This window comes from Triturus cristatus, chromosome 4_2, assembly GCF_964204655.1.
Source record: "Triturus cristatus chromosome 4_2, aTriCri1.1, whole genome shotgun sequence".
Lineage (NCBI taxonomy): Eukaryota > Metazoa > Chordata > Amphibia > Caudata > Salamandridae > Triturus > Triturus cristatus.
This window is the reverse complement of record NC_140586.1, coordinates 361190577-361203789: the sequence shown is the minus strand read 5'-3', so window position 1 is coordinate 361203789 and position 13213 is coordinate 361190577. Positions and strand designations below refer to the sequence as shown.

Sequence of the window (13213 nt, the reverse complement as noted above, 5' to 3'; positions counted from 1 at the left end):
AGAACATGTGGCACTTAAATGAGTTATGAAAGATAGTGACAGTGACAACAATGGGAATCAGGAAAAAGAAGCAGTGGCACATCATGTTTGGCACTGCTGAGACAAGTTTCAGTGAGCTGCATTATGGTACAAGTAGTAAAGTTAGAGCTTTGTTTAACTTAAGTTTTGGTCTTAAGTTTAACTGAGACGAGACTTTTTGTCTCAGTGAAACTTGAGACCAAAACTTAAGTTAAACTGACACAAAGGACCAACATTACTACTCGAAAATGCCCTTTGTGAATACTGAAAGTCATCAAGATAAACTTTCATCTCAGTTTACCTTTGTAAATCCGGCCCAATATGTTCAGCAGGTTATACTTAGGAAAGAGCTTAGGCAAATGCAATGTCATACAGTTGTGCAGGTGATCTCCGGTAGACATAGAAGACTATGGAGAAGGGACCGGGGATAGTATCTTCATTGTGTTGAATATGCTACTTACCAGTATGCATCTGTTCTTGGCATGTAGGGCTGCTGACATTCATATCTGTGCATAGATCGCCGCCTAGTGTTGGGTCCGGATGATTGCACATTGTTGTCCTGGAAGAGTCTTCGAAGTATCACGAGATAGGTGGCTCCTCCCCTGGACTACAGTGCGCATGGGCATCCTCTCCATCCTTAGATTGTTTTTCGCCATTGTGGCAGTGATGGAGTAGATACAGTAAGTGATGACCATGCTATACAGTAATTCTGAGTGCTGCAGCCGCTACAGGCGCCGGGGAGGAGGGTGGGCGATATGAATGTCAGCAGCCCTACATGCCAAGAACAGATGCATACTGGTAAGTAGCATATTCAGTTCGAGGCATGTGGGCTGCTGAATTCATATCTGTGCATAGATTATATAGCAGTCCCTCCATTAGCGGCGGCTGCCCGTGCCAGCTGCAGCAGTCTGAAAAAGAGTTTTGAGAACAGCCTGTCCTACAGCTGCCTGCTGTTTTGAGTGTACATCTACACAGTAGTGTTTGGTAAATGTATGTATAGTGGACCATGTGGCTGCTCTACATTTTTCCTGTAAAGGAATGTTTCCTAGGAATGCCATGGACGCCCCTAACTTTCGTGTTGAGTGGGCTCGTGGGGGAATCGTTAATGTGCGTTTAGCTTTTTGATAGCAAATTTGAATACATTTAACGATCCATCTGGCTATCCCTGCTTTGGAAATGGCGTTGCCCTTGTGTTGTGGAGAAAAGGCAACGAAAAGTTGTTTTGTTTTCCTAAAATCCTTTGTTCTGTCGATATAGTACATGAGGGCCCTCTTTACATCTAGTGCATGGAGCATTCTCTCTGCGACATTTTGTGGACTTGGAAAGAAAACAGGCAGTTCAATAGTCTGATTCATGTGGAACTGCGATATCACTTTAGGCATGAATTTGGGGTTGGTACGTAGTACAACTCTGTTTGCGTGAACCTGTATGAATGGCTCTTGAATGGTTAGTGCCTGGAGTTCACTAACTCTTCTTAATGAAGTGATTGCCACTAAGAAAGCTACTTTCCAGGTGAGGAATTGAATCTCACATGAATGGAGAGGTTCAAAAGGTGGACCCATTAATCTGGTGAGGACCACATTGAGGTTCCACACTGGTGCCGGTGGGTGTCTTGAGGGAATTACTCGTTTGAGTCCCTCTAAGAAGGCTTTGATGCCAGGCACTCTGAATAAAGAGAGGTGCTGCCTGTTTTGAAGATAGGCTGCTATCGCGGTTAAATGTATACGTATGGAGTTGTATGCCAGATTGCATCGGTATAAGTGTAAGAGGTAACAGATGATGTTTTGAATGGATGCGTCCAGCGGGTTAATGTCATTGTTGTTGCAGTAAATGACAAACCTCTTCCATTTAGCCGCATAGCAAGCTCTGGTAGTGGGTCTTCTGGCCTCCTTGATGATATCCATACATTCAGGTGGCAGGTTTAGGTAGCCAAACTCTAAGACTTCAGGAGCCAGATTGCCAGGTTCAGCTGTTGCGGATCTGGGTGCTGAATTTCGCCATGGTTCTGCGTTAAAAGTGCGGGTTTGATTCGCAGCCTTTGATGCAGCACCACGGAAAGTTCTAGAAAGGTGGTGTACCATGGTTGGCGTGCCCATGTGGGAGCAACTAGGATGAGTGTCAGTGAGTGTTGTTGCAGTTTGTGTGCCACTAGCGGTATTAATGGCGCTGGGGGAAAAGCGTACGCAAATCTGCCGGACCAGTTCATCCATATCGCATTGCCCTGTGACTGCGGATGTGGGAACCTGGAGCAAAGCTTTGGCATTTTGCATTTTCGTTTGTGGCGAATAGGTCTATCTCTGGATGACCCCACTGTTGGAAGTACGGTTGGAGTACTGACGGATGTAGCTCCCACTCGTGCATCTGGTGGCTGTGTCTGCTGAGCAGATCCGCCATCTGGTTGTCCTAGCCCGGGAGGTGTTCCGCCATGAGGAATATGTTCCTCTGAATGGCCCATTTCCACATGCTCTGAGCCAGATGAGACAACTGTGGAGAGTGTGTTCCTCCCTGCTTCTGTATGTAGTACATGGCAGTCATGTTGTCCGTCCGGATCAACACGACTTGTTGCACAAGTGTACTTTGAATGCCTTCATGGCTAGGAAGATTGCCATCAGTTCCAGAATGTTGATGTGCATCTTCTTTTGCTGTGTCGTCCATAGTCCCTGCACTGTGTAATTGAGTACATGAGCTCCCCATCCCTGGAGAGAGGCGTCCGCTGTCAGTATTATTTGCGGAACAGGCTCTTGGAACGGTCGGCCCTTGCAAAGGTTTTGTGGATTCCACCAATGCAGAGAGTTGTATGCCCGAACGCTCACCAACACTAGGTCTTTTAATTGTCCGTGAGCCTGATTCCATTGATGTGCTAAGCACTCCTGAAGCGGGCGCATATGTAGTCTCGCGTGCGGGACTATGAAAATGCAGGAGGCCATCATGCCTATCAACTGCATGAACACGCGCGCAGGAAGGGAGGGTTGAGGTTTGAACTTTGTGATCAGCAGTTGCATGCTGTTGATCCTCACTAAATTTGGCTGAGCTGTGGCTGTCAGAGTGTTTATGGTCGCGCCCAGGTACTGTCGTACGTGTGCGGGTTGAAGATGTGATTTTGGGTAATTTAGTGAGAATCCCAGACTGTGAAGAAGGTGAATGGTGAGGGACATGTGGCTGGCACATTGCTGGGCTGGCTTTGCCTGAACAAGCCAGTCGTCCAGGTAAGGGAAGACGTGAATGTGCTGTCTCCGTAGATGTGCAGCCACTGTTGCTAGGCACTTGGTAAAGACCCTGGGTGCCGTTGTTACTCCGAAGGGGAGAACTTTGAACTGATAGTGATGCCCCTGAATAGTGAACCTGAGATATTTTCTGTGCGATGGGTGTATGGGTATGTGGAAATACGCATCTTTCAAGTCCAGTGTGGCTAGGAAGTCTCCCTGACTGAGCGGTAGAACCTGCTGTAGGGTGAGCATATGGAAATGCTCTGATAGAATGTAGTGGTTGAGGGGTCTCAGGTCTAGTATAGGTCTGAGAGAACCGTCCTTTTCTGGGATTAAGAAGTACAGAGAGTACACCCCTGTCCCCTGTTGGTTGACAGGCACGACTTCTATTGCACCTTTTTGCAGCATACTTAGTACCTCCTGCTGCAATAATGACAAGTGCTCTACGGACATAGGACGGTGCTTTGGCGGTATGTTGGGTGGAGTGGACGTTAATTCTAGACAGTAACCGTACTGGATAATGTCCCTGACCCACCTGTCTGTGGTGATGGTTTTCCAGACTGACAGGAACTACTGGAGTCTCCCCCCGACAGGTGTTATGTGGTCAGGGGGCAGGGAGAAGGCGTCACTGTTTGTTTTTGGGGGAGGACCTGGTGTTGCCGTACCCCTGTCCTCTGCTTTGGTGCTGGATCCACGATATCCACCTCTGGTGGTTTTATCATAGTTACTTTGTGTGCCCCCTTTATTGTACTGCTGCTGGGACCCCTGACCTCTAGCTGCTCCTCTATTCCCGGGGCGACGAAAGGAGCCACTACGAAACTGCTGCGACTGCAGAGCCCCCATTGATTTTGCAGTTTCAGTGTCTTTCTTAATTTTTTCGAGGGTAGTGTCAACTTCAGGGCCAAATAAATAGTCCGGGTTGACCGGTTGATTTAAGATATTGTTCTGAATCTCAGGCTTGAAGCCTGAGATTCTCAACCATGCGTGCCTCCCCAACATGACGCTTGTGTTGATCGCCCTTGCTGCAGTGTCGGCTGCATCCAGTGCGCACTTGATGGACGCATTGGTAAGGAGTTGTCCCTCTCTGATAAGGAGCTCCGCTGCCTCTTTGTATTCATCTGGCAAATGTTGTAGCAGTGATTCTAGTGTGTCGTAGTGGGACCTATCATAACGGGCCAGGAGTGCCTGTGTGTTGGCAATGCGCCAGATGTTTGCCGCTTGCGCTGCTATCCTTTTGCCTGATGTCTCCAGCACTTTGGACTCCTTGTCGGGGGAGGAGCATCACCCGTTGTTTGTGAATGGGCTCGTTTGCGAGCATTAGCAACAATCATGGAGTCTAAAGGTAACTGACCCCTAATGTACATAGGGTCTCCGGGTGCAGGCTTGTATTTCTTTTCGATTCTGGGGTTCAACACCCGTGCCCTGGTTGTTTCTTTAAAAATGTCTTTTGCAGGTTTTAGAACTCCCTTCAACATTGGCAGAGTTTTGACGGTTTTCTCAGAGGAGGAGAAAGTGTCCACTAAGAAGTCTTCTTCTACAGTGTCAGAATGGAGTTCCACTCCATGATTGCCAGCAGCCCGTTCTATGAGGGCATTAAAGGCAGCAGTGTCCTCTGTGGGAGATGTCTTTATATTGTAAAGCTGCGTGTCAGGAGTATCTGGTGCGTTACCCTGGTCGGTGGGGTCATCCCATGCCTGATCTGGGTCTTGCAAGTGATCATCAGGATCGATATCCCAAGGGTAGGTGGTATCATCCCTTATATAGTCCTCTCCTGCGTCTGCCTCTGAATGCGTAGGAGAAAAGGACGGAGGATCCTGATGGAAGGGTTGAAAGTGTTCATGAAGCACTGGTTCGGAACCTGCCGGCAATTTGTGTTTCAGAGGAATTTTGTATGAGTCCAAGCCCTTCTCTGGCGTGATTTTCCGCTTGCGGAGCATCAACCTACCAGTGTCGGCGTCGATAAAGTGTGCCTGTGAAGGCTCGATATCGGTTTGTCCAGTGGATAGGGACTGTGTTTGGCGGACACGTGTCCGAATTTCAAACATTTTCGGTGCCGTGGGTGGCGGCAATCCAAATGTGATGTCCGCCGGCGCCGAGTGTGATTTTGCGGCCTTGTGCATTTCGGGACCCGACGTAGAGTGCAGGGTTGCCCGGTCTCTGATGCGTTGCAACGATGCTGAGACCTGTTGCAAGGTGAACGCAGATGGCGCCTTGGAACCGATCGGCACCTTGGAGGTAGGCGTCGAAGAGGCATCCGGCTTATTTCCAGTCTTTGGGTCGTCGATCCGAAGGGAGGTATCGACGCTCGTCGGAGTCGATGATTTGGCAGGCGCCGCCGTCTTCGACGTCGACGCAGACGGGTCGGCCACCTTGACCTTGGTGGGTTGGGCCGTAATCTTCGGTGCCATAGGCCGAGGCGCCTTGTGGGGACCGAGGGCCTTCTTCTTTGGCTCGGCGCCCGGACCCGTCGCGGTGAGCTCGGCACCGAAATCTCTTTTGGCGCGGTCGGTGCTGATGACCTTTGCCGGCGTCGAAGGAGTGGAGGGCTTCGAGGCCTTCGATCCGATCGCAACCTGTTTCACTTTCGGTTTCGATGTAACCGGTGCGACGGACGGTTTCGGTTTCACTGAAGGGAATCCAGTCGTCTTCGATAATAATGGCTCCTGTGAAATGTCCGAGGCCGGGCCTTGAGGCGGGGCCGAAGAACCGTGTGATTGATCTTGGGTAAGGCCCGCAGGCGATCCCTCGACCTGAGCCTTATGACGACTTAGTCTCTCGGCCTCCGTATCGACGGGTTGGCCTAGCTCTTCGCTGGAGCTATCTTCCTCGGCCCCAAGGGCCTCATTGTAGTCTCCTACCTCTTCGACGACGTCTTCGCCCTCAAAGATCACCTCATCGTCATCTTCCGATTGGGAGTCGTGTTCGGAAGCGTGGCTGGAGTCTACGTCTTCTACGCTCTCGGCGTCTTCGTCCTCGGTGCTAAAGATGTTGGCCGGGGCAGGCGCCGATTGCTGTGCCTCCAATCTCGCTGCCCGTCGATTCCGGAGAGTCTTCTTCGAGCGGAACCGGGCGCAGGCCATACATTTCGACTCATCGTGATCCGGTGAGAGACATTTGTTGCATACCGGATGGACGTCGATGTGTGGGTATTTCGCGTGGCATAAAGGACAATTCTTGAAGGGAGTCCTCGATTCCATCGTCGATCGAAGTTCGATGTTCGGACCAAAGCGGATCCGAAAAGCATGAAGAAGGTGCTAAAACACTAAAGAAACTGGTCGATACCGAACGGGAACAGTACCGACGAGATCTAAAGGCCTTTTGGCCTTAAACTAAAGTTTCCTAACTTGAGCTAAGATAAGCACATCCGAACCCAATGGCGGAAAAAAACAATCTAAGGATGGAGAGGATGCCCATGCGCACTGTAGTCCAGGGGAGGAGCCACCTATCTCGTGATACTTCGAAGACTCTTCCAGGACAACAATGTGCAATCATCCGGACCCAACACTAGGCGGCGATCTATGCACAGATATGAATTCAGCAGCCCACATGCCTCGAACTTAATATTTCATGGCACCAGAAGAAAGGAAACTGAGGAGAACGTTGGGATACAAAGGGAGACATATGACCAGCAGAATCAGGGAAGTTCAATTTAAACTTTAACGCTCACCCTAAGTTTTCCCCTTGAGAACTGTACCCAGTTCTGGAGGCCACTGTTTGAAATGCCAGTCTGCAGACAACATCTATACTACTGTGTCCAGTGGTAGATGCCATGTCCCCAAGAAGGTAAAGACACATTACAGGCAGTCTGGAACAGAGTTACAAAGGTGTTGTCAACTCTTTTTCAGAAATCATATCAAGAGGGATGTTATGGTTTAAGTCTGCATTACATACAAGAGGGTAAGAAGTGAGAAATATGATGAGTTACACATATTACAGTGGTGTTGTTGTAGGATGGAGGGACAGTAGAGGGGTCAATAAGTAAGATTTTCAAACTGGCTGTGAGCGTCCTGAGCTGTAACCCAGGACAATAATTAACACTAGAGTGGAGTTGGCAGCCCTCTTTGTCCATCAATATCTATACAACTTTGTAAATGAGTACCTGTCCGTATCTGTGGCTTGCAAGGGCTGCACCTTCGACGTTGCATTGGAGACTGCTGGATCTTGTGAGACAGCCACCATCAGGGCGATATCCTCAGACACCTCTGGTACATGGTCTTCGTCTGCCAGCTTGGCACCAGTCATAATATGGTCTTCCGTGCCAGTCATTCCCAAGGCATTAATTTTCTCAGGTCTATTACGAAGGTCTCCCTCCTCTGCCAAGCCTGCCAAAAGAGCCCCCCAAAAGCCACCAGTGCTGTTCCTGCGCGCTAGAATAGATGCCAAATGTTGGATACCTCGGCACAGAGCCAGTTCAACACGATCACCACGGTGACACAATCTCCAAAAGTATCGCAGTCTGGATGCCCGAATCCTGCTACTTCCCACCTTTCTTGACCTCAGTGGCCCCATGGGGCGGGCTGTGCTCATTGGGATGTGGTTTACCTGGAGTTCTGCAAGAATATGGTCAGAGGTGAATAATAAGACAAGGCACTATACAGACAGAGAGATATATCTTTCAATACGCACAATTAACCAATGTCACAGCTCACCACTGACTAGTTTGATGACTTGCAAGATATTATTGTGAATCATTCATTAGAGGCATATCACATACTTTCAGAAAAAATTACTAGTCTCTTGTCCTGCATAACAGACACTATTTCACACTTTGAATGAAAAACCCAAATGTGAGATGCATTACACACATCCCATGGGAGACTAATGAAGCAACTTACACAAGGAACCGAAATCCCTCCCTGTATGAACGACCTATCTCATGCCACTGCACTCCAGAAATCCATCTCGGACCATGAACAAGAGATCTACCTCACACTTTACCATAGACACCGCTTTCCCATCTATCATCACAACTGAGGTGACAAACCCAAAAGCTAACTAGAAACTCGTCTAATATCTTCATGAGAGAATCAGTTCACAACCTGCATAAAATACATCTCATATCTGGCAAGAAAAAGTGAACTATCTACCACCATTTTCGTGCCCTTGCATGACAGAGTAACAGGGGGGAAATATCTGCTGTGTTTCAGTTCATTCTTCTCAAGTCAGACTCATAAGGACCTGTTTACAGAGCCTGCTAATATTCTGTGCGACATCCCCCAAGAATCTGCTTTCTCTGATCAACTATTGCATGTATATGGACAATAATCAGATCTGCATCTGTACAGCTGAGGAACAAGACAACCAGTACCATGTCATGTACTGACCCACTATGTCCAATGAACAATGAAATATAACTGGGTATGCCTTAATGCAGCTGCAATAGAGGTCGTTTCTGAGACTGTGGAAATCCCACCATCCCTTCGTTCAACTGGCTGTCCTTTAAGAAACTCTTCATGCCATTACTATGGATTCCCAACCTAGAAATCACTTTTGATGATGAGCAGCTGTCTGTATTGTAGATTAAAGCAAAACCAAAGAAATGATGGACGGAGTGTTGAACATTGCAAGCACTCACCCCCAGTCAACTGATCTGGGTTTAATCCATCACCGTTCTTTAGCCCACTCTGCCACCCCAGTTCAGACATGGCCATATGCAAATCAGTCTGACCCTGTGCCTCATGGGAACAGTCCAGCCCGAACTGCCAAGCCATGTCTTCCCTGGAACGGAAACAAGCTTCCTAGGACCGGTTTCTGGCATTTCAGCCGTCTTCAGCCAGGCTTGCTTGAATCCAGTGGCAAAGTGAGCAAGGGACTCCCGTCTGAGCATACCCTGCCAACTTATGGCGAACAAAGCAAAATCAAAGGTGAGTGCTTGCAATGTTCAACACTCTGTCCATCATTTCCTTTGGTTTTTGCTTTGTTCGCCATAAGTTGGCAGGGTATTCTCAGACGTGAGTCCCTTGCTCACTTTGCCACTGGATTCAAGCAAGCCTGGCTGAAGACGGCTGAAATGCCAGAAACCGGTCCTAGGAAGCTTGGCCATGTCTGAACTAGGGTGGCAGAGTGGGCTAAAGAACGGTGATGGATTAAACCCAGATCAGTTGACTGGGGGTGAGTGCTTGCAATGTTCAACACTCCGTCCATCATTTCCTTTGGTTTTTGTATTGTAGATTAACAATACAACTAAAACATATTTTCCCTTTCTTGCAAGGACGTTGGATCATGCTGTCACAGCTGATCAACTTGGTCCTTATACACATCATCTCCAGGATGGACTCTACAGTCGGGCCAATAGCGACCTACCAAATAAAAGCAACAATAAGATCCAAAGAGCATTCCTTTGTGAAGCAAGCCGGAAATGGCAGGAAATGCACTAAAGTCACTCCATTGGTTGCCAGTCAAGCAGAATGTTGTGCTCAAAACAGAGCCTTGGCTGTCGAGCAAAACTGTTGTTCCCATACTACATGCTTCAGGTCGATCTCCCATAATTAGGAGTTTCAACAGGCCAATGTGGTTCACATTTCAGGGAGATCCCTTCACGGCCAATGCTCTTCCCCCAGATCTTCCTTCTGTTGGTCCTCAAAACTGACTTGCAGCACAAAGGCTGAAAAAGCACAACTCTTCCTCTGCATGCTTGGACCAACTTTGATTTAACAACTTTTCGAAGGTAAACAAACTGTCTCAGCCATGTGTTCCTTATTTTTTTGCTCCCCCTGCAGAGTGAGCAATATATAAAACAATGAATAAAGTATCAAATGCGATAAAATGAGAGATTCAGCTTGCACACTTCACAAGACCATCTCGCGTTCTGTAAGGCAGACCTCACTCTCAGAGGAGCTACTCACCCAAATGTCCTTCATCCTCATCTCCACCCTCTGCCTCTTGATCATCTTCCTCCTTTTCCTGTTCGCCCACTTGATTTGTATGATAGTTCCTGCCTCGGCTGTTGAATACCTCCTCCCCTGCTATCCATTTCCAATCTCCAGTGGCTCCAGAGTTGTTGGCCAAGTTGAACTGCCTGCTGTTGAAGTCTTCGTCGCCGTTCTGCGTGAAGCCACGGGATGCTTCAGCCTGTGACAGCCATGTGGAGTTGTGGCTACTGGCAGAATCTGGCGAGTCGAGGTCAACAGCATTGAGGTGAGAGGTTGAGTGGTGGGAGTATTGCGGTACATCCAAGTTGTACGCTGATGCTGGCATCCGAGGTACTGTGTACTCATATGTGATATGGGGCAATTTGCCATTGAAGTTGTAATACTGAGAGTAAACCACAAACATATATTTTATTGAAATAAAAAATCAATAAGCATAGCAAATTAAAAGGAAGACACAGAAGAACATAATATTTTATGGCGTGGTTGTGATTCTAAGCAACAATTTATTTCATTACTGCCTAGCTCTCATAACACAGCTCTCTGCAGAACAGTAGGCCTGGTAACGCTGGAGAGAATACTACAAGAGCACATGATGTGGAAATGTCATGGTGAAAGAGGGTGAGCAGCAGATTGACAGAGACAACACAGAAATGTAGTTGCGGCTGAGCAGGAGGATGCTAATGGTGTGTGGAAGGTTTGCAAACAGAGGTAGATTGTAGGAGGAGGAGGATTGTAGGAGGACTACAGATGGTGAAAAGGATGCTGATTGACTGTGTGTAGAATTATGGTAGTAGGTATAACGGTGTGACAGACGGTATACAGGAGGAGGATGGTGCACAGGAGGCTGGCAAAGAGTATGCTGTGGTTTGCAGGCAGTTTACAGAATGCTGACAGTGTATAGAAGAAAGATGGCAGTGTCTGAGCATGGCTTGGACTAGTGAGTGTGGGGCAATTGTAGAGTTTGCATGAGGACTAGTCATAGATTGGCAAAATGTTAGCAGCACATTTTCAGATCATTTCCACTAAGTAAAGACACTGAGGAGACAATTGGCAAGAGGTCTGCAGAAGTAGGCTATGTGGTGTGGAGAACACTGTCAATCTGTGAGCAGAATGTTGGTGGACCGCAGGATGTTTGCACACAGTGTGCAGACCTTTGGAGCAGAGATGCAGGTGGGCTGGCAGAGGATGTACAAGGCACTGCTGTAGAGTGAGTAGTAGGCTGATAGATGATGTACAGATTAGTAGTACAGGTGGTTGTTAGTGCCCCCACCATGCTCAATGTTGGCATTAACAATGTAATTTGAGATGTTATCAGTGATGTCACAAATGATATCATTGAACATGCGATGCATGATGTAACCTGTGAGGTCATAAGCAGAGAATGGTGGGGGCACAAGCTCTAGTTAGCTCAGTAAGCTTCAACTGGTGATTTTCAGTGTTTTTTTTGTGTTTCAATGTTACATTTTAACTCATATTTTCAACTATTATGTCACTTTAACCTTTGTTTTTTTCACTGAATTTCTGAGTTATTTGTTTTTATGTAATGCAAGATATTATTACCATACCCAACGAAAACATCACTTCAACCTTTGTTTTTTTCTGTGAATTTCTAAGGTTGTTTTAACCTAATGCAAAATCTAATTAAGATACCCAACCCCCGTAGGAGCACAACCACCGCCTGCGTCCAGGCCCTGCATCCATTCCCCTGTGGGTGCCCACCCCACAAACTCTCACCACACATTTTGTTTTTGTAATTTATTTTCCTGGTCCCTCAGAGTGCCTTGGGACTCCCTCAGGTCTTGCATTGACAGACCTCCCCCAAAAAATTTTTAATCTTGGGTCCTCGAGTCCCTCTGGAAGCCTCAGAACCTCCCCTCAAGGGCCAGGGTACCCGATGGCCACTGATATGGAATTTTGTTAAACATTTTCTGGATAGGGGACCATGTCCAAGAGTCCTGTAATGGCTGCCACAACATTTCTGTTCATTTTGCAACCAGTCAATCAAAGCACTTGATCCAAAAAAGTCTCTTCAGTCAATTAGTCTTGCATTTTTGAATTTCAGTCAAACTGTCACTATAGATACATTTCGAACCTTAATATCTTCAAAACTACTGAAATGATTTACACCAAATCAGAAAAAGTATGCTTTCCGGGTACAGATCTAGGGCCTCATTTATGAAAAGTGACGCATCGCTGCGTGAAAACAGCGATGCGTCACTTTTCATTGCGCCCACCTTGCGACATGTTGAATGCGTCACATTTACAGTATGACGCATCATGTCACAAGGAGTTACAGATACGTCAGTATTTCTGACGTATCTGTAGGCGCAAAAATGACGCATTGCTGGAGTGTGTCACAAAAGTCATTTAACGTGGGCAAGTCCCATTTCAAAGGTGCCTGCGTCAGTCTTACGCCTGCTGTGAGGCAGGCGTAAGATATTGACGCATGTGCATTCTAGAAGGCTTACTTGCGTTCTATGAGGCTTACTTGCATCGGAACGCCCACCCTGCATACATTATACCTGTCTCAGGTATAATGTGGCGCAGGGGTTTGCAAAGTGACACATCTACCTAGATGCGTCACTTTGTAAATATGACGCAACATGGTGCATTTATTACTCCGTCGGTGCGTCACAAAAAGTGACGCACCAGCGGTGCAAAAGTGACGTATTTGCTCATAAATAAGCCCCCTAGCTTTTTGCCGAATTTGGTGTAACTCCTTTCAGCCATTTTGGCTGTAGCACTGTCCAGAATTTCCTGTGGAAAACAAAGTGTGAACCAACTATAATTACACAGTATATATATGGGGGTGGTAGTGCCAGCATAGTTAATGTTGTTAGATTTTCTTGGGAAAGGGATTGTTCTTTTCTTAATAACTCTCCAAAAACAACACAAATTCATGCACTTTGGCACTTACAAGTGGGGCCAAGAATAAGGGGGGAGTGGGTGGCAAAACTTCAATTTGCCTTTGTAATTCCAATAGGAGAGTTTGCTCTCCAATACAGAAAAACAGCAGAACAGAATTACAGCAAATTTGGCACAAAGTTAGAACTTTACTCAGAAGGAGTTGCTTTTTAGGTCTCGCCTGACCCAGCGCATGCGCTGGTCTGGCGAGAC

General features: G+C 47.3%; 1 protein-coding gene across 5 annotated transcripts in view; it reads right to left on the bottom strand.

The window, feature by feature from the left end:
* The window catches only part of LOC146833886 (ADAMTS-like protein 2), a 255455-nt gene that overhangs the window by 119714 nt on the left and 122528 nt on the right, over positions 1 to 13213 (bottom strand). For all 5 annotated transcript variants that reach the window (XM_085601779.1, XM_085601781.1, XM_085601784.1 and 2 more), the window contains 2 exons: positions 10070 to 10478; positions 7324 to 7774 (listed from right to left, as the gene is read on the bottom strand). In XM_085601779.1, coding sequence (XP_085457905.1) covers positions 7324 to 7774; positions 10070 to 10478 — 860 coding nt within the window. The remainder of the gene's footprint in view (positions 1 to 7323; positions 7775 to 10069; positions 10479 to 13213) is intronic.